The sequence below is a fragment of the Plectrocnemia conspersa genome, unplaced genomic scaffold, assembly GCF_051122295.1.
Source record: "Plectrocnemia conspersa isolate PC_06_02 unplaced genomic scaffold, ASM5112229v1 ptg000012l, whole genome shotgun sequence".
NCBI classification, from domain to species: Eukaryota; Metazoa; Arthropoda; class Insecta; order Trichoptera; family Polycentropodidae; genus Plectrocnemia; species Plectrocnemia conspersa.
The window spans coordinates 10,208,401-10,231,802 of NW_028277176.1; the positions used below are offsets into that span (position 1 = coordinate 10,208,401).

The 23,402-nt window shown below is 28.0% G+C and overlaps 3 protein-coding genes across 7 annotated transcripts; 2 read left to right on the forward strand and 1 right to left on the reverse strand.

The window, feature by feature from the left end:
• Window positions 1-538: 538 nt before the first annotated feature.
• Window positions 539-21,631, reverse strand: LOC148228169 (larval cuticle protein 65Ag1-like). Of its 3 annotated transcripts, XM_088200125.1 has the most exons (10): window positions 21,440-21,616; window positions 21,201-21,351; window positions 21,086-21,138; window positions 20,893-21,000; window positions 20,717-20,810; window positions 20,579-20,638; window positions 20,285-20,499; window positions 20,130-20,220; window positions 19,959-20,058; window positions 539-924 (listed from the first exon to the last, which is right to left on the reverse strand). In XM_088200125.1, the coding sequence occupies exons 7-10, from the start codon at window positions 20,370-20,372 to the stop codon at window positions 601-603; spliced, it is 603 nt and encodes a 200-aa protein (XP_088056251.1). In that variant the 5' UTR covers window positions 20,373-20,499; window positions 20,579-20,638; window positions 20,717-20,810; window positions 20,893-21,000; window positions 21,086-21,138; window positions 21,201-21,351; window positions 21,440-21,616; the 3' UTR covers window positions 539-600. The 3 variants fall into 3 exon arrangements, with proteins under 3 accessions (XP_088056251.1, XP_088056248.1, XP_088056249.1); XM_088200122.1 differs by having other exon boundaries at window positions 20,285-20,638; window positions 21,440-21,629; XM_088200123.1 differs by lacking the exon at window positions 539-924 and adding an exon at window positions 18,292-18,624 and having other exon boundaries at window positions 20,285-20,638; window positions 21,440-21,631.
• Window positions 947-5,336, forward strand: LOC148228170 (uncharacterized). The gene is made up of 8 exons (XM_088200121.1): window positions 947-1,352; window positions 1,420-1,605; window positions 1,663-1,813; window positions 1,877-2,020; window positions 2,089-2,548; window positions 3,012-3,271; window positions 4,713-4,838; window positions 5,065-5,336. Exons 1-8 carry the CDS (start codon window positions 1,229-1,231, stop codon window positions 5,288-5,290), a joined length of 1,677 nt encoding a protein of 558 aa, XP_088056247.1. The 5' UTR covers window positions 947-1,228; the 3' UTR covers window positions 5,291-5,336.
• On the forward strand, window positions 5,755-18,160 carry LOC148228171 (uncharacterized). Of its 3 annotated transcripts, XM_088200118.1 has the most exons (39): window positions 5,755-5,898; window positions 7,382-7,495; window positions 7,575-7,759; window positions 7,841-8,152; window positions 8,229-8,430; window positions 8,505-8,678; window positions 8,751-8,873; window positions 8,941-9,120; window positions 9,189-9,311; window positions 9,371-9,550; window positions 9,626-9,748; window positions 9,820-10,002; window positions 10,075-10,206; window positions 10,277-10,456; window positions 10,513-10,644; window positions 10,714-10,893; window positions 10,950-11,081; window positions 11,150-11,329; window positions 11,386-11,517; window positions 11,586-11,765; window positions 11,822-11,953; window positions 12,022-12,201; window positions 12,258-12,389; window positions 12,458-12,637; window positions 12,694-12,825; window positions 12,894-13,073; window positions 13,141-13,272; window positions 13,335-13,514; window positions 14,241-14,363; window positions 14,430-14,606; window positions 14,672-14,794; window positions 15,435-15,611; window positions 15,673-15,813; window positions 15,892-16,019; window positions 16,191-16,733; window positions 17,049-17,243; window positions 17,301-17,557; window positions 17,623-17,820; window positions 17,893-18,160. In XM_088200118.1, exons 1-39 carry the CDS (start codon window positions 5,823-5,825, stop codon window positions 18,158-18,160), a joined length of 6,801 nt encoding a protein of 2,266 aa, XP_088056244.1. In that variant the 5' UTR covers window positions 5,755-5,822. The 3 variants fall into 3 exon arrangements, with proteins under 3 accessions (XP_088056244.1, XP_088056246.1, XP_088056245.1); XM_088200120.1 differs by lacking the exons at window positions 11,150-11,329; window positions 11,386-11,517; XM_088200119.1 differs by lacking the exons at window positions 10,277-10,456; window positions 10,513-10,644.
• Window positions 21,632-23,402: the final 1,771 nt, after the last annotated feature.

The window sequence follows — 23,402 nt, forward strand, 5'->3', positions numbered from 1 at the left end:
TATGCAGCACCCCTGTGATTTTAAGCCACGAGCTGCCACTGGCTCTCTCGAACTAATCGCGTGCTTATTTGAGTCGTATATCAATTCTAATGAACGTCGGTTTTGGATCGTTAGAAATAAATAAATAATACAGAAACCATGGAAATATTGTTATAACATCGACAACAGTATTATTGATTTTCTTGTTATTTTATTATATATAATTTATCTTATACAGTGTTAAGGATAACCACAGCAAATATATGTCTGCAAATAATCAAGGGCAATAATCAAATCTAGAAACTTTCGGGATTATATTATACAAAGTAATACAAGGATTCAGAGGTATTAAAAATATCTTATTAATGATTTTATTTATATTTTTTTTCAGTCAATGAATGAAAGATATGCAATGTGTATAAATAATATAAAAATTAATGAGGATGTATTTGTTATTAATGGCGCCATATGCGCCACTGTCAATATATAAATCTTCTACTCCTTAGCAAAAAATATGTTATTGGGTTGTTTTAAAGTATATGGGTATATAAGAAAACTGTTTGATTTTCAATACTATTTATTGATATTTTATATTTTTTTGTAGCATATCATTGGGTGCGTTTAAGCCACCACTGATTTTGGCAAATGATCTCCGGTGGCGACGAATCCGTTTTGGTCAGCTACGTATTTGGTACGGATGATCTGACCATCGGGAGCTGTGAAGGTGTATTCTCCTTCCTTGACCAAGACGGTGCTTTTGCCATCGCTGCTTGGTCTCAAAACTCCAGATTCGCTGACGACGGTTCCATCAGCGCTTACGTAACGAAGGTTGAATTGACCTTTTTCGTCATGGTGTTCAGTCCTCTCTAACACGGGGATGAACTTGACCTCATCAAGAGGGGCAGCTGAGATAGCCGCGATGGCGCACAAGGCAAATAAAAATACCTAAAAAGAAGAACAGGAGCAATTAAAATATATTATTAAGTACAAACCGATGAAAACTTACGATTTTCATTATGAACTGTTGCGTTTTAACAAACAAATCAGAATGATTGCACCGTGAAATTATCTCAATATATACTCAAATAAAACAATTAACACCTTAATTGATTTTGACGCCCTGAGGCATGTCAATTTAAATTGTATTGTGGCAGCACAATTATTCAATAAACTACTAAATACAATTTTGTTGCCAATCAAAGCATAACAAGGATGTATATAATTAAAGGAATATTTTGACTTCACATCAATGCTTCAGTATAATTTGGATCATCGTTTTGAGAACACTACAATGAATTCTCATATCAAGAACATTAAAAGCGTGTTGTTTATATTACTCTTATTTGAGATCATAAAATCAGCGATTTTTACTAGTATGTGTGCTCATTTCAGACGGTTTGTTCTAATATAAATATTCATAACATATTTTTTTAATTTAAGTGTTAAACACTAAAAACGGATATTGTACAATTACGGCGTGCGAAGTTCTTGATTTGATTAAAAATGATGGTATAATGAATGATGAAGCGATTGTAAAGCAAAACGTTGAAGATCCATTGAAAGCATACGATGCAGGTTTTCGTCTTCGTATGTTGGAGAGCAGATTGAGAGCTATGGAACAATCAAGTAAGATTTATTTTATTTTGCAATACTGTATGTATCTACATATAATTTTTATTGCAGTATGGACGATTTCTAGACAAGCAGACAGATGGAGGAGATGTAGATATGGAGTATGTAGATGCGATCAAGAGACCCTGCAAGTGACATGTTGGAGATCCGAATTGTCTTTTTTGCCCACTGCCCAAATTATACCGCAAGACGTGGCTCGCATGTATTTTTATTAAATTATTATAATAATGCATTGTTTATATTATATTAATATTTATCATAAAAGGGATCTGGGAGTGAATTCGCTGACGACGTTGCACAAAGACGCCTTCAGCGGTTTAAGCAATTTGCTAGAATTAGACCTGTTCGATAACAAAATCGATTTTTTGCCACACCACTTGTTCCACGGTTTGAAGAACTTGAAAAACCTGTAAGTTTTGCATCAAATTCATAGTACAACATCATTCATTATTAATCGATTATTATATAATCAATCAGGCGCTTGCAAAGAAACTTCATGGAAGAAATCTCTCCGCATATTTTCAAAGGGCTGACCAACTTGCGAAACTTAGACTTATCGAACAACCTTTTTAACACTCTGCCCAATATGCTGTTCGTTAATAATCTGCGATTGGAATACGTGGACCTATCTCAAAATAAAATATCTCTGCTACCCTCGGATATATTCGCCGGAGGCATTCGCCTCTCATATGTGGATTTGTCAAAGAACCACTTAACAAAGATTGAGCCGTGGACTTTGGCCGAAATGAAATCTTTGAAATTGTTGAAACTTTCCGAAAACAATATCACAAACATTCCTAAAGACTTGTTCAACGATTTGCACAATATCGAGAACATAGTTTTGAAGAAAAACTCTATCAAGGCTATACCAGAGAGCCTCTTCAAGAGATTAACGTCGCTCGTTTATCTCGATATGTCTTTTAATAAAATCACAAAGGTAATAATAACTATTATTCAATAAATAAGTTCATATATTACGCAAACATTTCTAGAATACACATCAATATTATTTCACAAGTTTAATTTATGAACCATATATTAGCAACGTTCATTAAAAAATGAATTGACAATATTCCGTCTATTATTAATAACTAAATATCTATATATCACCGCACTTATTATAATTTAAAAGTTTTGTCAAATAATGCATATTGAGAAAGCCATAATAATTGTCAATCAAATATTAAAATAACATATATTTATCATTCTAAAATCAATTAAATCTATAAGTACCTAGCACGCTAGCTCCTTTTGACTCTAACGATTTATAAACACAGTCCGTTCAGGTAATTTTATTATTAGATATACTGTTTTTTTTTCTTAATCATTATATCCAGAGAATATTATATATTTTTTCTTTGTATATCAATAAATTGTGCTGCAGAAATGATCATTTACAGATAAGCGGAAATGAGTTTAAAAACCAGGAAAAGCTTAAATATCTCAACTTGGAAAATAATCAAATCGAAGATATACCAGAGAATGCTTTTGCGAACTGCACCTTACTGGAGAAACTCATTTTATCTGGCAACAATATAAGAAGCCTGAACTTCACGGCTTTTCAAGGATTGCCAAATTTAAAGGTTTTAATGCTGACAAACAACATTTTGGACGACATACATCACAAGACCTTCGCCTTTCTACCCAGCCTTACGACCCTGTGAGTCTGCCTTTTACGGTCTAATAATTTCTTTCGAAACCTTTCGTTGTAGGTAAACAACCCTTCTATTTACGAGCTTAAATTTCGCCTATGCACGCATATGTTCGAATTGAATTATGTAGACAAATACTTACAATATAAATGTATATTTAACACTTAACTATATATTAGAGATCCTACATAATAACGCGTTAAAAATCGTTATTTTAAGAAAAGTGCTTCGTAAATCAACCCTCAATAATAATCGTTTATAACACATAGCGCAAGATCCCCCAGAAATATAAATTGTCTCAGACTTTACGAGATAATGACGCAGATCGCGTTTAAATCGTAAACATTAATCATTGTGGTCAATGTTTTTCTCACCTGGACAATATGTCCTTATTTAAACGTAAGACATATGGTTCATTATATGGAATTGTCATACTCAAAACAAAGAGTATTATCAAAGAACTGTAAAAGTGAAAATGTCAACGTTGTCATTCATAAAATGTGCAGAGATTTGAACTAACTCTTATGCAACGACCTGTATTCAAGTATACCCCGGTTTTTTATACAATTTCTTTTGAAACTGTTAATCGATACCGTTTAATTGATGTATGCTCAGATACGCAATTATATGTTTTACGCCGAAGGAAATATACTCATCGTTTTTATAAAGTTCAAGGTATACAAATAAATCATTTAGTTTTATAAGACACTTTTAGCGATTGTTTTTAACGAAACAATTACGGTTGGTCCCGACAATTTTTAATATTTTTTCAACTGATAATTCCTTTACTTTATTTACATAAAAATAATTCCTTGTAAAAGGAATTTAATTTCGTTGCAAATTTAGACGAAAAGCATCAACAGCAATGTTGATGCTTTGAGTCTGCTGCGGGATCTGAGCCTGCGGCCTCTAGATTTTTAGCCTAGAGCGGTCTACACTATACCAATCTTTGAATATCCACCACAGACAGTAATTAATCATTTAAATTCATTAAAAATAATAAAATCAACATAAAGTAAAACGCTCATTTAGCATGGATCAAGTTATTTTTTAAACCGTCACAAGGAATGAAAAATAGTGCTTTCATGTGAACATGAAACAGCGAAAAGAATAACTAAATCGATCAGTCGGATAATATTTTGAAATTGAATTTTGTGGTATATAAAAGAAAATTAAGGAGAATTAATAATAGATTATTTTATTTTTTATATAATTGTTATATAAAAGCTATTTTGGATATTCAAAAACCACTAAGAAATATTTTACAGTGGTATTTATTTCAACTACGTGATAACTTCTTTTCATTTTGCAACCTTAAATTCTTAAAGCAATCTTGTTCGTTTATATGTATATATCTTCTTAAAATTAAAAAATATGCAATCAATGGTTGTATTATTTTATGAAAAAATATATGTGTGCAAATGGTAATCAACAAACATATTATTTCAGACATTTAGAGAACAATAGGTTTCCATCGCTGCCTTCACGAGCCCTAGACTATCTCCCTCGGTTATCTTCAATCAAGCTGTCAGGCAACCCTTGGAACTGCGATTGTCATGCTCTGTATATTTCAGCGTAAGCAATATATTTGTGTAGGACTACAATATTTACAAAGCTAAAACTTTTGCGTAAGGTTCAAACAATGCAATAAAACTGGAGCATAAATTTTAGCTAGCGTAATAAATTTCAACAATTAATTATATTTATATAATCAATTTAAATTGGTAAATGTATTTTCAGATACAAGAAACAACCTAAATTAATAATTTATATATGTATAATAAATATTTATACTTTTCAGGTGGCTGAGATTGAATGAAAAGAAAGTTTGGGACTTTGCACCTAGATGCGTTTCGCCCTGGGGCTTTGAAGGAAGAGCCCTTCAAGATTTAATGTTTCCTGACCTTTGTACCGGTCAATGGGCCAGCATGGTGAATTTGTCTCCAAGACTTCCGATACAACAACTTTTAGCTTTGAACATAACGGTGAATAGGAAACCACAATTGACTTCAGAAAATAGCTATTGAATCTTGTAATATGTAAAGTATAATATATTTTATAAGAAAACTTAAATGTTATTTTATTAGAGCTCATTGTTCAAAGAACAAAGATTAGGAAAAATCAATATTGAATCCCTGTGGCGAAATAATTTTTCAATTGATAAGGTTAGATAACTTTTGGCGCAGCGTTGATTCATATTTTTTCAGATAATCTGTAATCTTATCGTCGCTTTATCTTATTTCGTTATAAAATGTGTTTGTTTTATTTCTTAAAACGCATTGTACTACACGATGTGTATCTTTAATAGGTCTAATAATTAAATCTTAAAATAATGCTTTTAATAAAAACACTTTTTACAATACAAAAATATATTTAATCTGTAACATTATACATAATCGCGTGATGAGTCGATCGACACTTTACATTCTCGTGATAAGGGAGATTATCTCGACTATAGATTATATAGAAAATATTTTATACGCTAATTCAGTCATTGATTGATTTCTATATGACACGTTCGTTTTTTTCATCGGATTGTTACTATGTTATTTGGTGAAAATGTCTTGTGAAAATTCAAACCATAAACGTTATTTGAGTGGATTTGTGATAATTCTTCTTTTCCTAAATGTCAAAGGTAAATATTTATTATTATATTATGTTTAAATATATTTACTAAAAAATTTATTAAAAATATGTGTATTATTGTGTAATGAAATACCTTCACATTTAAAATGTTTTCATAAATAAGAAGAGTTTCTGAAATATCATCAAAACTTTATCCAGATTTTGGATATATGTATCTGCAAATATAAAAGTATATATTTGGATCATAGTCTAATTAAGTAATATAACATAATATCTGAGGCACAAATGAGGTGAGATGTATTATATATAATACAATAGATTACATTATAAAGCGTATGATAAAGATATTATAATTGTTTTATAATTTCAATTGTAATATTATTATTTCATAAAGACGTAAAATATATCCATATTCTAACATTGAGCCGTGATCATTCTGTACACAGTGCATAGCAATTTTGCCACAAAAATAAGATAAATCAAAAAATATTTAAAATGAAACACTGATTTAAAATATGTTTACCACCATAATTTAATACCATAGAGCCGATTTATATTTTAATATATTTTAATATATTATAACATAATTTACATTTTTCAATATGTACTCCTATAATATTATTGATGGTAGAAATTATAAAAAACGTTATACGTTATATTTTAAAATTAATATTTATTCTAAAAATGACTTTTAAAATACTTAAAAATCTCATTTTCAATAGTAAATTTATGATGTTTAAACATAACTATGGATTTATATCGATCAAAATATCACTTGATTGTAAAATATATAGTAACATACTTTAACGTGATTAAGTAACCATTGTTAGTTATATTAAGCGATTTGCAATAAAGATTTCAACATTTATGTCAATAATAAAACTTGCAATTTATTTGGATTTCTTCTTTGCACAGTACACAGTTTCCTTAAGAAGGCATATTTTTTCTGAGATCCAAATAATGCATAATAAACAAATTATCACATGATTTATCAGGTACGTTTATGCCACGTGATGCTAGTACAATACGTTATAATTTCTCAAGGCATACTGAGTTATGAATAAGCAGAGTCGCATCGACATGTATACTTATTAAGCACTTATTTTACTAATATTAGTGACACAACACAAATCAATTTTTGCTGTGGCCGCTTTTATGCAGATGATTCGGAGTGAAACAAAATTCTTTATTTTGTCTAATACCTAATCATTATAAAGGTGGATGCAAGCAGGTGGGATTCGTTTGCGATGGGGTAAATTTGGCAACAGTGGTTAGACTCGAGAATGTGCAATTCGGGGATGCGACATACCTGCTCATCATCGAAATCATGGGCTAACGTTTTTATTTTACTTGATAAGTCGTCTCCAACGGCAACGGCAAATAATAAAATATACGGCCCTTAATAAGTATTGCAAAACTATTTTTCACGCAACGAATGGTCGCTTCAAAATAATATATCATATTTTCAATTTATAATTTACACATATTATAAGGGACTAAACCTGTAAAATGTATGTATTTTAACATTTAAGGTCAATGTGAAATCGATAATGTGACATCAGGAAATTGGCTGGCGAAGCTTGACATAAACATCTTAGACACATCCACAGGAGAAATATTCAGAGAAAACACAACAAATGTGAAAGGTTGTTTTTTTTATTTAATAGACAATTGCTAATGACGCATTCACAACACTAATGACGTAATTTATTTTTAAATAATTAGACATCATACTGGTTGAAAACGATTCAACTAATCTAAATAAACCTCCTTACGCAAACGCAAGCATTAATAATGGCCAGTTTGTAATCACACTGAAAGACGAATTTAAGAAATACGAAGAATACGAAACTGAGTTCTACTTTCAGATTAAAATTCACTTCGACTGTATACCTAGCAAGGATTCTTTGGTATGACTTTAATTTAATTAGTAAAAAGATAGAGGTAAATATCTGTATACTTTATATATAAAAATAACACTATGTTCACAGACTGTGCAGATCAACATACAAGACACAAATAACCACAAACCTGTATTTATGCAAGTTGAACCGTACAATTACACAATATTCACCCCAGTTGGACCAGATTTTCCCTTGAGTTTACTATTTGGCGACATAATTGTGGAGGACGTGGATCTTACCAACTATGAAATTGTACCATCTATCGAATCTAACAAATATTTGAAGGTGGGATATAGGGGTATTGTAGAAAACAACAAGAAGCGGCATAGATTGTATCTGAACACAAGTACTACTATTATGAAATTGGAAGAAGAATTGACTTACGATTTTTTTGCAACAGTAAATAATTAAATTATTTATCATTATTTTTATTATAATAAATATTAAAGGTTTTTAAAATATATATGTATTCCAGGATAAAGATGAAACAGGAGATGAACCTTTAACAATAAACACAACCGTAACGATCAGATCTGATTCATCAACTGAACTTCCAACAGCTCCCGTATTTGAGTATCCATTTTATGAAGGTATCTATGATGGTGCGACTATAAATATTGTTGATATTAAATTGTCTCTTGGATATGACGAAGAAGTCGAATTTAAATTGAGCGGTGGTAAGTTAATTAAATATAATGTTTAATGGTATTTTGAAATAAGTATACATGACATTTATTATATATTATTTTAGACGATTCCCAATATTTTGATTACATTAAAACTGGCAATAGTGTTAAAATAATCGTGAAAGAACCTCAAATACCCGATGATGTCGTGCAGAGCAATTTATTCGTTATATTTAGCTTAGAAGCCACGACAATGGATCTAACTGGAAAAACCGCCATCAATATTGCTTTTCCAAAAGGTCATTTTAACAGCTCGTAACATTTAATGGTGTACATATTAATGGTTCAACTTATTTAAGTATTTATTACAGAATTCCTATCATTCGCTCAAACTTCCTACAAAGGAGATTTGAAAAAGGATGGATCCATCACCCATGAGGAAATTTATTTGGAGACTGGATATAAACCAGATGTAACATTCAACATTGGGCCGGGTAATAAGTTTAAAAATTTAAGCCGTCTTAACAATATTCTAACATGATTATTTTTATATTATTATAGCTAATATGGTTGAGTTTTTTAAAATCGTTAATGAATTCGAACATGTAACTGTTGAATTAATCAGAGCATTACCTGAATCTATTATGGATAGTAACCATTATTTAAACTTAATAATAACCGCGACTTATTTAACTTTCGATACGGCGCAATGTGTTTTGACTCTTCGTCTTCCTCCAAATGGTAGTTTTTAATATATGCATCTATTTAATATTATGCTATCGATTAATTTTAAACAACCTTATTTATAGAATTACTTTCATTCTCACAACCATCATATAATGGAAAATATTTAGAAAGCAATACAATTGAATACGAAGAAATAATATTAAAGAGCGGATTAACATCGGATACCTCATTTAATATTGAACCAAGTATTTAAAATTATATATTTAACTTTTAACATATAAACTAAAAAAAATATAATTTTTAGCTGAAATGGAAGAGTATTTTAAAGTTAGCAATAATAATGAAGTGGTTGAAGTTGTACTTTTTGAACCATTGCCTGAATCTATACTAAACACCGAAACTTATGTGAATTTAATCATTTCTGCGACTTCGCCCCATTCCAGTCCTTCATATTGCATTTTAATACTCGAGCTTCCAAAACCAAGTATTTTTTTTCTTAATTATTTATAAATTATTATGAGTTCATATATTTTTAAATATAATATTGTTTGTTGTGTAGAAATCTTAATGTTTTCCGAAGCATCATACAGAGGAGATTACACAAAAGAAAATACTGTTATACATGAAGATATAGTGTTAAAGTCAGGATATACTACCGACGTTTCACTCACTGTTGGTCCAGGTATTAGATCAAGTTAAACTTTTTTATTAAGAGAAATAAACAAGATTTTACTTACATTTAAATTATTTTAGAAAATATGATTCCATACTTCAAAGCTATTAACGGTAAAGATGAAGCACACGTGGTAGTCGAAATTGTTACACCGCTACCAGAATCCATATTAAAGGCGAATTCTTTTTTAAATTTAATAATTTCCGCAACATCCAAAAACTCCATTCCGACATATTGTATATTAATACTTGAGCTTCCAGAAGGTATTGCAACGTAAATAAAAAAATATTAAAATTTATTTTTAAACACTTTATTGCTTTGTTTCCTAAAATTAGATTTAACAGAAGTATTATCCTTTTCACAACCAACATACAAAGGAAATTATACAACAAATAGTCAAGTTGAACATGAGACAATATTATTAGAACAGGGATATTCTCCAGAAATTATATTTGACCTTTATCAAGGTAATATTAATTTTATTTGAAAATACATACTTGGAGAAATTAACCTTCTTAATCATAATAACAATTTTAGATGAAATGAGAAAATATTTTGAAGTTTCTCATGAAAATGAGATTATAAAAGTACAAGCACTCGAACCATTGCCAGAATTAATCTTAAAATCCAGCACCTATTTGAATTTAATAATTTCTGCTACTTCACTAAACTCAAATCCAATATACTGTGTATTGACTTTGGAGCTTCCAGAACAAGGTATTTACATGAACATATTTTAATATATGTTTTTACTGTATTTATTTTATAAATAGATATAAGAGAAGTATTATCTTTCTCTCAACCATCATACAAAGGAAATTATACTGAAGACAACATTGTTGAACATGAAATAATAATGCTAGATAAAGGATATTCTTCTGCTATTACTTTCGACCTTGATCAAGGTAGTTATTTAATAAAAAATACTCAAGCGTAAAAATCAGTATATAACACAACATCTATCCCTATTTTAGAGGAAATGAGAAAATATTTTGAAGTTACTCATGAAAATGAGATTGTAAAAGTTCAAGTACTCGAACCATTGCCAGAATTAATCTTAAAATCCAGCACCTATTTGAATTTAATAATTTCTGCTACTTCACTAAACTCAAATCCAATATACTGTGTATTGACTCTGGAGCTTCCAGAACAAGGTTTGTACATGAAAATATTTTAATATATGTTTTTACTGTATTTATTTTATAAATAGATATAAGAGAAATATTATCTTTCTCTCAACCATCATACAAGGGGAATTATACTGAAGACAACATTGTTGAACATGAAATAATAATGCTAGATAAAGGATATTCAACAGCTATTACTTTCGACCTAAATCAAGGTATTAATTTAATAAAAATAATCAAAGGTAAAAATCAGCAAATAACACAATATCTATTTTTATTTTAGAGGAAATGAGAAAATACTTTGAAGTTACTCATGAAAATGAGATCGTAAAAGTTCAAGTACTCGAACCATTGCCAGAATTAATCTTAAAATCCAGCACCTATTTAAATTTAATAATTTCTGCTACTTCGCTAAACTCAAATCCTATATACTGTGTATTGACTCTGGAGCTTCCAGAACAAGGTATGTACATGAAAATATTTTAATATATGTTTTTACTGTATTTATTTTATAAATAGATATAAGAGAAATATTATCTTTCTCTCAACCATCATACAAGGGGAATTATACTGAAGACAACATTGTTGAACATGAAATAATAATGCTAGATAAAGAATATTCTTCAACTATTACTTTCGACCTTAATCAAGGTATCAATTTAATAAATATACTTAAAGGTAAAAATCAGCATATAATACAATATCTATTCCAATTTTAGAGGAAATGAGAAAATATTTTGAAGTTACTCATGAAAATGAGATTGTAAAAGTTCAAGCACTCGAACCACTGCCAGAAATAATCTTAAAATCCAGCACCTATTTGAATTTAATAATTTCTGCTACTTCACTAAACTCAAATCCAATATACTGTGTATTGACTTTGGAGCTTCCAGAACAAGGTATGTACATGAAAATATTTTAATATATGTTTTTACTGTATTTATTTTATAAATAGATATAAGAGAAATATTATCTTTCTCTCAACCATCATACAAGGGAAATTATACTGAAGACAACATTGTTGAACATGAAATAATAATGCTAGATAAAGGATATTCTTCAACTATTACTTTCGACCTTAATCAAGGTATCAATTTAATAAATATACTCAAAGGTAAAAATCAGCATATAATACAATATCTATTCCTATTTTAGAGGAAATGAGAAAATATTTTAATGTCTCTAATGAAAATGAGATTGTAAAAGTTCAAGCACTCGAACCATTGCCAGAATTAATCTTGAAATCAAGCACCTATTTGAATTTAATAATTTCCGCTACTTCGCTAAACTCAAATCCAATATACTGTGTATTGACTCTGGAGCTTCCAGAACAAGGTATGTACATGAAAATATTTTAATATATGTTTTTACTGTATTTATTTTATAAATAGATATAAGAGAAATATTATCTTTCTCTCAACCATCATACAAGGGGAATTATACTGAAGACAACATTGTTGAACATGAAATAATAATGCTAGATAAAGAATATTCTTCAACTATTACTTTCGACCTTAATCAAGGTATCAATTTAATAAATATACTTAAAGGTAAAAATCAGCATATAATACAATATCTATTCCTATTTTAGAGGAAATGAGAAAATATTTTGAAGTTACTCATGAAAATGGGATTGTAAAAGTTCAAGCACTCGAACCACTGCCAGAACTAATCTTAAAATCCAGCACCTATTTGAATTTAATAATTTCTGCTACTTCACTAAACTCAAATCCAATATACTGTGTATTGACTTTGGAGCTTCCAGAACAAGGTATGTACATGAAAATATTTTAATATATGTTTTTACTGTATTTATTTTATAAATAGATATAAGAGAAATATTATCTTTCTCTCAACCATCATACAAGGGAAATTATACTGAAGACAACATTGTTGAACATGAAATAATAATGCTAGATAAAGGATATTCTTCAACTATTACTTTCGACCTTAATCAAGGTATCAATTTAATAAATATACTCAAAGGTAAAAATCAGCATATAATACAATATCTATTCCTATTTTAGAGGAAATGAGAAAATATTTTAATGTCTCTAATGAAAATGAGATTGTAAAAGTTCAAGCACTCGAGCCGTTGCCAGAATTAATCTTGAAATCAAGCACTTATCTGAATTTAATAATATCTGCATCTTCGCCAATATTAAATCCAACATACTCTGTATTAACACTTGAGCTACCAAAGATAGGTATATTGATTTTAGGTATATTAGTATATTAACTGTCATAATATATAATAATATTACGTTCTTATAGATATTACAGAAATATTGTTATTTTCAAAGCCATCATATTCAGGAAATTATACAATTAAAGAAACACTCGATCATGAAGAAATTATATTAAAAATTGGATATAATAAAGATGTTTCTTTCAGTATTAGGCCAGGTATAATTTTTTATACCATTTTTTCTAATTATTTTCAATCTTATAAACACTTTATTTTTTAGATAATATGAAGGAATATTTTCAAGTTTCTAATAATGATGAGCTAGTCAATATAGAAGTTATCAAAGAATTACCAGAATCGATGCTTTACAACAAACAATACATTAATTTAATCATAGTTGCTAGTTCGCCTAAATCATTGGAATTATATTCTATATTAACCATAAACATAATACAAAATGGTATTTTTTACTTCCCTTATATATATAAATATATATATATATATATATATATATATATATATATATATATATATATATATATATATATATATATATATATATATATATATATATATATATATATATATATATATATATATATATATATATATATATATATATATATATATATATATATATATATATATATATATATATATATATATATATATATATATATATATATATATATATATATATATATATATATATATATATATATATATATATATATATATATATATATATATATATATATATATATATATATATATATATATATATATATATATATATATATATATATATATATATATATATATATATATATATATATATATATATATATATATATATATATATATATATATATATATATATATATATATATATATATATATATATATATATATATATATATATATATATATATATATATATATATATATATATATATATATATATATATATATATATATATATATATATATATATATATATATATATATATATATATATATATATATATATATATATATATATATATATATATATATATATATATATATATATATATATATATATATATATATATATATATATATATATATATATATATATATATATATATACATATATAAATATAAATTACTACATATATATTTCAACAATAATTTGTTAATACAGATTTGCTATCTTTCTCAAAATTATCATATAATGGAAATTATTCAGAAGAAAATATAGTCTATCACGAAGACATAAAATTGGAATTTGCATATGACGCCAGCATAACATTCCAGATTTCACCTGGTATGTTTTTACTTTAATGATCTACATAAACTTATGTATGTATTAAATTAACTGAAATGATTTTAGACGAAATTGGTGAATTTTTTGAACTTGAATACGACAATGGTCATATTATAATTCAGGCAAGCAAACCGTTACCCGAGTCTATAATAAATGCTAATAGCTTTCTAAATCTGGTCATTTCTGTATACTCGGCTCGATCCAATCCAATTTATTGTGTATTAGCTCTTCAAATTCCAAAATGTATGGTTGTGTGAGATATTTTAATGTGATATTGTATACTTTATTTTATTTTTGAATAATTTTAGCTATTGATACATCTACAGTCTTTCAAAAATCTCATTATACAGCGACATATTATAATAAAGAACTAACCATATTACCTTTTACGGTGAATAAGTATGAAAATATTGAATTTTCTTTAGATGGTGGTAAGTATTTTTTGTGCTATAAATATAATATGTAGATATATAAAAGCTTGAAAATAAATCGTCGCATTCTTAAACCAATGCGCATCAAAACATATAGCATTATAATTGATCATAATATATAATATTACTTTAAAAATAATAACTCAAATCTCGCTTAGTTTAAGTTAACTATTAATTAAAATATGTTTTATTGTCGATTGTGCTAACTTTCCGTTGATTTTTAATGGATACTATAGAAGTTATTTTGATAAAAGCACAATGACAGCGTAACATGAAATGTTGGTATGTGTTAGATTCTAGAAACATGCTACTAATTCACATTTATCAATTTTAATTTTAAATTTTAAAAAATATCTAAAACAATTCTTTACACAATTCTAAACGCTTTGATTGATCTAATTTCTGCATAGTTACTCTTTACGTCCCTTCTCAAAGTATGTAATTTAAACGAATTTTTTATAGTTATTTTGGATTTAATTCCATTAATTTAAAGCTTTAACGTTGATTATGTTATATTTGTGTATTTTTTCTGAAAAACAGCCTTCGGATTTATTTATTTAATTAGTGCCTTAATATGTACATAGTATATGTATGTATAAAAAGTAATCAAATATAAAATAATTTAAAATTATCATTTTAGAGGGTCATCAATACTTTGAGGTGCAACGAACTAACGACGTTCTTCAGATACAATTAAAAGGCGATGGTCTTCCCGATTCTATAACAGAAATTAAGACATCACTTATATTAACTTTAAATGCTTTTCAACCAATGGTGGTAACAACTTGGACGGCCATTATAGTAAAAATTGAAAAAAGTTAGTTATTGCAATATTGTTAATTATATTGCATGCAAATATTATTTTTTTAAATATTTAGGCGATGCAACAAATATTATAACTTTCTTTCCGGCAACATACTCAACAAACATAACCACCAAAACAACAGGACCTATTTTAATAATTAACGCAAGAGACAGTGATGATTCTGAGATAACATATAAACTTATTGATATAGATGGTATGTATTGACAAAATATAATTTCAAATTTTCATCTTATCTACAATACATGTTTTATTTTAAATATTTATTTCATAGAAGCATTGAGTCCAAAACTGTATCTTGATCCTAAATCTGGAATGTTAAGTATTATTTCAAGCTTAGAAAGCGGTGACTATTCATTCAATGTGGAAGCTAGTACAAATGATGCAAGGAGATCAGCGCCGGTATGTTTCAAATCATAAATTAATATTGTAAACATAAGTTATTTTCCCAAAATCATTGTCTGCCATTTTATAATTTCAAATTTACAGGTAGCATGTTCTACCAGTCATTTTCAAGTGACTTAAAATCGGCTAATCAATGCTAACAATCTAATATTGTTATTATACTTTTAGGTAGGGTTACATGTTACGCAGTATATGGAGGATCTTAATTTTCCTCCACTATTCATAACCAGCCTGGAAGAACATTCAACCGTTGCTGATATATTGGATGAAGGCGAACCTAAGTGTGAATACGTCATAACTGATTCTTGGCCCACGCCACAGGATTGGTTCAAAATCGAAAATGGAAAATTTAAATGCCACAACATTGACAGAGAAGACGAAAGAATAGCATATATGGAAGTTTCGCAAGTGCAAATTGAACTATCCTGCAAAGAATTCGCAACAAATGAAGATCACCCATCAAGTTTCATTAACTTATATAAAAAAGACTTAGATAAATTTCCGAGACAGCCAATTTGTGTTGATGAAACTAAAAAATGGATTTATACAGACGATATCAAGTACTGTCCAGAGAAAAGACTCATTACGGTGATAGTCAAGGATATTAACGATCACTCGCCCGAATTCGAAACTATCGATAAATTATTAGTTGGATTCCCTAATAAGGATATAGCAAAATACATACGACCTTCTTCGCTTACAACTGTTAAGGTAAATAGCAATACAATATTTTTCCAGAAAGATAAGTTTATTAGGTTTTCCATTATTTTGCCATTACATCCATTTAAGAAATATTTTTTTAATTGTATTAATATTATTGGTTATAATAGATTATAGCAAAAATTAGATATAGAATTTTCAACAAGTACAATACAATGAGAATTGATTTTTGACACAAATTGGACATGAATTTTAACAAAAAAATTTACAAAATAAAAATAATAATTTTACATATCTGAGTTAACTCATCTTTGTGACAAAAAAATGCTATTTAATTGCTTAGTAAATAAACATGTATAATTTTAGGCAACTGATAAAGATATATGTGAAAATGCGGATATAAAATATACAACAGATAGCAAACTATTTACAATTCATCCTAAATCTGGAGTTGTATATCCAAACGAAGATATTTTGGATACGTTAAATGATTCATATGAATTCGTAGTTTTTGCAACTGATGAAGATGGCAATGGAAATGAAGCTACACTAGCAATCAACGTGAGTGTAATTTAAGGTAATCATTAATAACGAATCTAACATTCATATATTTTTCAGGTTAAATTATTAGATGAAAACCATATAACTATGATTTTGATACAAAACGCTTCGAACGATGATGAAACAAGCATAATGTCTAACTTATCTAAACAGTTAGATGTTGATGTTAAATCTGTTTTATCTTACATTTCCTTAAATGAAGATCAAAAATTCAATAAAAATATGTTTGCAACAGACTCTTATGCTTCATTAACATTATTAGCATATGCCATAGACAAAAATGGAGATCTATTAGATGCATCAGAGTTTTCAGCGTAAGATGATCATGTATTTATATCATAAATATATTATTTTGTATTATATAATAAACCTATTTCAGATTAATTGAAGAGAAGCTTGATGAAGACGATATACCTTGGACTGTTGAAGGACTGCCTTTAAGTGAAACTAATATATTAACCATCAACGAAAAATATATTGTAAAAGACGACGTTGGTCTAATTGTTGCTGTATCAATCTTAGCAGTACTTCTGATCATATCTATTGTGGGAATCTGTGTTTGGTTATTCATAATCATGTATGTTTAATCAAACAATACACTTATTGATATGTATATATTAAATATTATTAAAACAATATAATGTTTTAGGCCAAGAAAATATGAAAAAATAGATGAATCGTCCCTTAGTTCAAATTCGGAACGTGATGATAAAAGTGAAACAGATGATAAATCAATTAATAGTGAACAATCAAATGACCTCAATAATATAACTAAAGATAAAAAGCCAAATATGTTTATCAGTAATAATAAAGTGGTAAGCGATACGCAAATCACAGAAACAAGAAGACCAACTGTGCGTTTCAACGAAACTGTGCAACAAATTGATATTCTTAAGTATGAAGAAGAAAGATTATAATAAGGTTTAAATTTATTTAGGTTTAAAATATAATTCGCAAAAATGTATATAATCCAAACAAGTGTTATTTATTTATTTTTTATTATTGTAGCAAACTAATTAATTATATTATGTTAAATAAAATAAAACGGTTTATTTTAATATTATACATTTTAGTAAATATGTGTACATCAAATATCATTAAAACTCGTTTTAAAATAAAATAAAATTACAGTAATTGTATATAAGATAAGTCATTTAAACTGATGTGTATATTTTAATTACTAGAAATAAGTTTTCTATTTTTTAAGACTAGAAACCCTAAGTACAATTATTTTTTTAAGACGTCGCGGAAAAGAAGAACCACAAAACCATTCTCCAAATTATGCATAATAGATATATTATTCAGTTTCATCTGTCACAGATTTGTTCTTAATTTTTTTCTCATTAGACTTGTTATTCAAATGTTGCTGTTGATGTCGAACCTATAAAAAAAATAGACCAAATTGAGAATATGTAAACAGCTGTTACTCTAAAATTTTAGTTAAATGTTAGATGAAATAGTAATTTATAAGACAAGAAAATATAAGACACTGAACATGTTAATGTTTATGTTTTAATTTATAAAAATAAATATAAACTCATTATCACTGATTAACATGTTCTTAACATTATAATAATAGAAAGTAACAACCCAAGTTAAAAACATATCCACTATTTTTTTGTTGAAAAGGGTTATAATAACTACTACTCTTTCAAATTAACGCACCTGTATTGCTCAAAAACAGCTAGAAAGTGTCAAACTAAATTGGAAATTATTGAATGCAATTTTCTATGAGAGCCAATTATATCATTTTTGTCAAGAATATGTTAAATTACAATGTTTACACGTTCTTGCAATTATAAAGCATCAATAAAACAAAGGCATTTTATGAACAAATCCTCGAGAAAAATTGTCATACTAAAACACTCAAGAGACATACGTAAACAATGACTAAGACAGATTTTTGAAAACCTTAAATTATTATCACCATAGCCATAGCTTTTATAATTGTTTGTTACTATTAAGCATTAAATATTATACTATTGTCAAAACAATGAACATTAGTTTATTATAAAGTAATAGTTTATTTTATTTGTTCATTGGGAAGCAACCACAATGGTCTCACTTATAAAAGGCAATCTAGGAGAAATACTCATGCTTCATTAGAGAGGCAAAGTTTGACAATATAGCTTTTGAATAAGTATTTTTTCTATTCATCCCAAAAAGATAAAGATTCACTTAACCAGAGTCTCACTTTGACACACGTTTACGCATTTTAAGACTTCCACCAACATCAACTCTTCAAAGACTTCAATAAATTTGCCACTTATCTACTTCGACTAATTTACTTTGGCCTTAACGCCGTGCTACAAACATTTTTGATTGATATTGACATTCCGCATTTGACACCGCCGATACTAATATTGACACCTTATTTACATATGATCGGTATACTTGTTATAAAAATATATAGAAGAATTTGATAAAAATAGATATCCTAGGGCCTGAAAAGGAGGTTAGTATAACGAAAATGATTGGAATAAAAACGCATGTATATTCGAGATATTCTAATATACTATGGACTAATGGGTTACAAACACTACATATACGAAACTCTAGAGAGCCGCAGCGCACTCTTTTGGAACCACTGCATTAAACTATTAGTGGTTGTATAGATCATTCACTAGAAATGTCTACATATCTTAAAACTTCATTTATTTCAAAAAACATGCTCATGCTTAGGGTGTTCTTAAATAAAAATAAGGAAAAGTATACCAGTGAAATTTTTTGTCCGAAGCTCTTTTTACAATGAACACATACAAATGGTTTCTTTCCTGTATGTATTCGTATATGAGTTGATAAATTACTAGAATCACTGAAAAACAGACACAATAAAATTATTACATGATACACGAGTATAATTTAGTACAGTTGAAGAATTATTACTTGAAAAATTTTCCGCAATGTTCACAGCTAAATGGCTTTTCGCCGGTGTGAATACGCATATGGGTTAACAAATGACTACTTTTGTGAAAGCCTTAAAAAGCACAATCAAAACATAAATTAAAATAAAATACAAATACATAATAAAAATATAATACCTTTTCCACAAGTATTGCATTGGTGTTCTTTCACATCGGAATGTGTCTTTGCATGTTCTTTTAGATGCGAAAGTAATTTAAAGGCCATGGGACAAAGTTTACAAGCGAATTGTCGAACGTCATCATGAATTTTTTTGTGAACATACAAATTTCCAACTTGTGTGAAAGCTTTAAAACAGATATCGCATTGAAACGGCCTTTCACCAGTATGTGACCTGAGGTGGACAGTCAAATTCCCAGCTTGTGAAAATGTTTTACCGCACGTATTACACATAAAAGAGTTAGTTGACGAACAATGTTTATCTGACTTTTCTTGTTCATTAGATTGCTCCACTGGTGCTTTATGAGTTTTGCCTAAAAAAGGTTTTATTTGATTTTGAAATAAAATATTTAATCATGATATACTGATATAAAATAATTATTATAATTTACTTGTAATAGTACTATGAGATTTCATATGACATTTTAATGATTTTGCAGATTTACAGCGTTTACTACATTCAGTGCACTTCAATATTGATTTGTTCTGAAAAATAAATTATGTAATATTATTGAACAATAGATTCTTATATAAAATTTATTTTATATTATAATATAACTATACTTACAGAAACATTGTGAAAAGGGTCTGGATTTTCATCAACATTATAAGAACAATCGCTTTGAATAAAATATGTATCTTCAGCATTTGAATCGTTATTTTGGTTTTTTTCTTCCTGCAGTCACATTATCATATTTTTTATTATTATCCTTGATTAAAAAACGTACAAAATATTTTTTTATCTATTATACTTAGCATACAATTTGAATTGAAGATGACGTATTTTCATGATCTGTACTACTTAACCATTCTCCTACAAAAATCAACACAATAATAAAAATGCTAATAAAAATGTAATAATGACTGTATATTTACCTTTTTGATATAGAGTATTTTTTTGCGCAGGTGTTAAATTTTTAAAAATATCTGCTGAGCGCAGACATTGTCGTTTGAATTTATATGCATTATTTAATTTTCTTAAGCAAATTGCGCAAATAAATTTTGGAAATTCGTCAACCATGCTTACCTATATTATACATAAATATTTTAATTAACTTATAAAAAAGTATCATTTTCATTTTCATTAGTAGTGTTAACTGTTTTTTAATACATACGCTCAAGTTCGTACATTCAACAACTTTATTTTGCAATCCCGCCTCAGCAAATATGTTCAATAAGTGTCCCTTCGTTGATAAACAAAATCTACATAATGTATTATTTTCTTTATAACCAGTTTTTGTTTGGAACGCTTCGCTCGAACTCATTTTACCAACAGTAAACTGTCAAACTTCAAAATGTTGCTATATAAGAAAATAACATTTTTTATCAATTATTTGAAATTATTGCTTGAATAATTTATGGAACAGTGTCTATTACAAAATAATATCAAAATTTTAACCCATCCCACCCCCCACAATATTTACTGGAGCTCCTTTACTGCGTTCTTAACTACTTTAAATTAGAAAAAGTCCCAGCCTTAAATCGATAAAGAGAAAATGAAGTAAATAATCAATATTACCGTGGCAAATGCGGCAAGATAAAAAGATTTACAAATGTTTATTATTATATAAAACAGGAGGATGCTAACCAACAGGTAATGACTCTTTTTACAGTCGTTCCTTTGCTCGTTAATACTCAAAGGAAAAAGACCTTAGCAGGCCCGAATCCAAATTTTTCGCAGCCATTTATATATTATTATTATTTTAAAACATTATGTTATAACAGCGAATTCATGTAGATATTTCTATAAAATAAAAACCATATTTTATAAAAAAAAATAATATATTTTATAAAAAAATAAAATAACATAAAATACAATATACTTTTAAACGTTTAAAAAAAATAGCAATAAAATAATATAAAGGTAAAAATAATGATAAAAATTAAAAACTAATAACAATAAATACAATATTTATTTTAAAATTTGGTTTCAAAAAAGTACTACTCTCCTGCAGTTACACTAGGCTCGAGAGTTTCAGCCCATGCTAGGGGAAATGAAGAAGAAGGGATAGTCCAGTCAAATAAGGCGAAATAAAGGCTAAACCTCGGAATAAAAGATAACAAGCTGAAATTTTGCACAGATTTTCGTATTGATGTTCTAAGGACAGGGTGAAAAGTCTCATAAAATATCGTGTCTGCTAATCAAGATATCAAAGGTTAAAGGTCACAAAATTTGTTTTTTTGCAAATATCTCGCATTTTATGCATCGCACGTCATTAAATGCTTCACAAAACTTGTAAAGCATAAAATTTTCTACAAGTTTGGTTATAATAATTGTTTTGTATCCTTAACCGTTTTTGAGATATAGCGCGAAGAGTGGGAGGCGTACATCCGTTTATAGAATCCAGCGAGTATTTCTACCTGCTTAACTTGGTATAAGCTTTGAAAAAGTAAGCAATCGTGAAAAGTGGTCTCGGCAAGTCGTTTGAACCATAATTTTATTACTTTTTTTATTGTATTATTAGGAATTATGAATGAAATATTGCTCGACTAAAAATTTGTGCGAAAAAATTGAAAGAGTTGAATGATGTCCTTACGGAGTATGTACCAGATGATAAGAAGATCATTTCCAAATTAAGAGAAAAATATTTAACTGACATTATAATTACAACGAAGATTGGATCATTCCCTATTTTTTCCTTTCCCGATGCTCAAGCTTAAATTTTATCCATAGCTTGGTATGAAAATAAAAAAGGCACTTCGGAAGAAGAACACTTGCGCGTAGTGGAAGCTGCTGCGGCGATTATTAGAGAAGATATTCGATCTTCTGTTGTTGAGACCAAGTCCTATCCGCCCCCGAGTAAAATATTAATGAAGAAATTCTGAAAACTTTATTACATTTTCTGCAAGAAGTTATTATAAAGAACAGAAAAGGAAAGACGGGGCATTTTAAAACGAAATACACAGCTATAAGTCATGCTATAATGACTTCCATACGAAAACGGTCCTTTTCTTATGGAAGGCCTATCTGTATTTCTTCATAGAAAAAATACAGATAGGCCAAACATCCAAAAAGACTTTTGGATGTTTTGTCAAGTTTAGGTTTTTTCGCTTCATATAGCGATACTGTAAAATGTT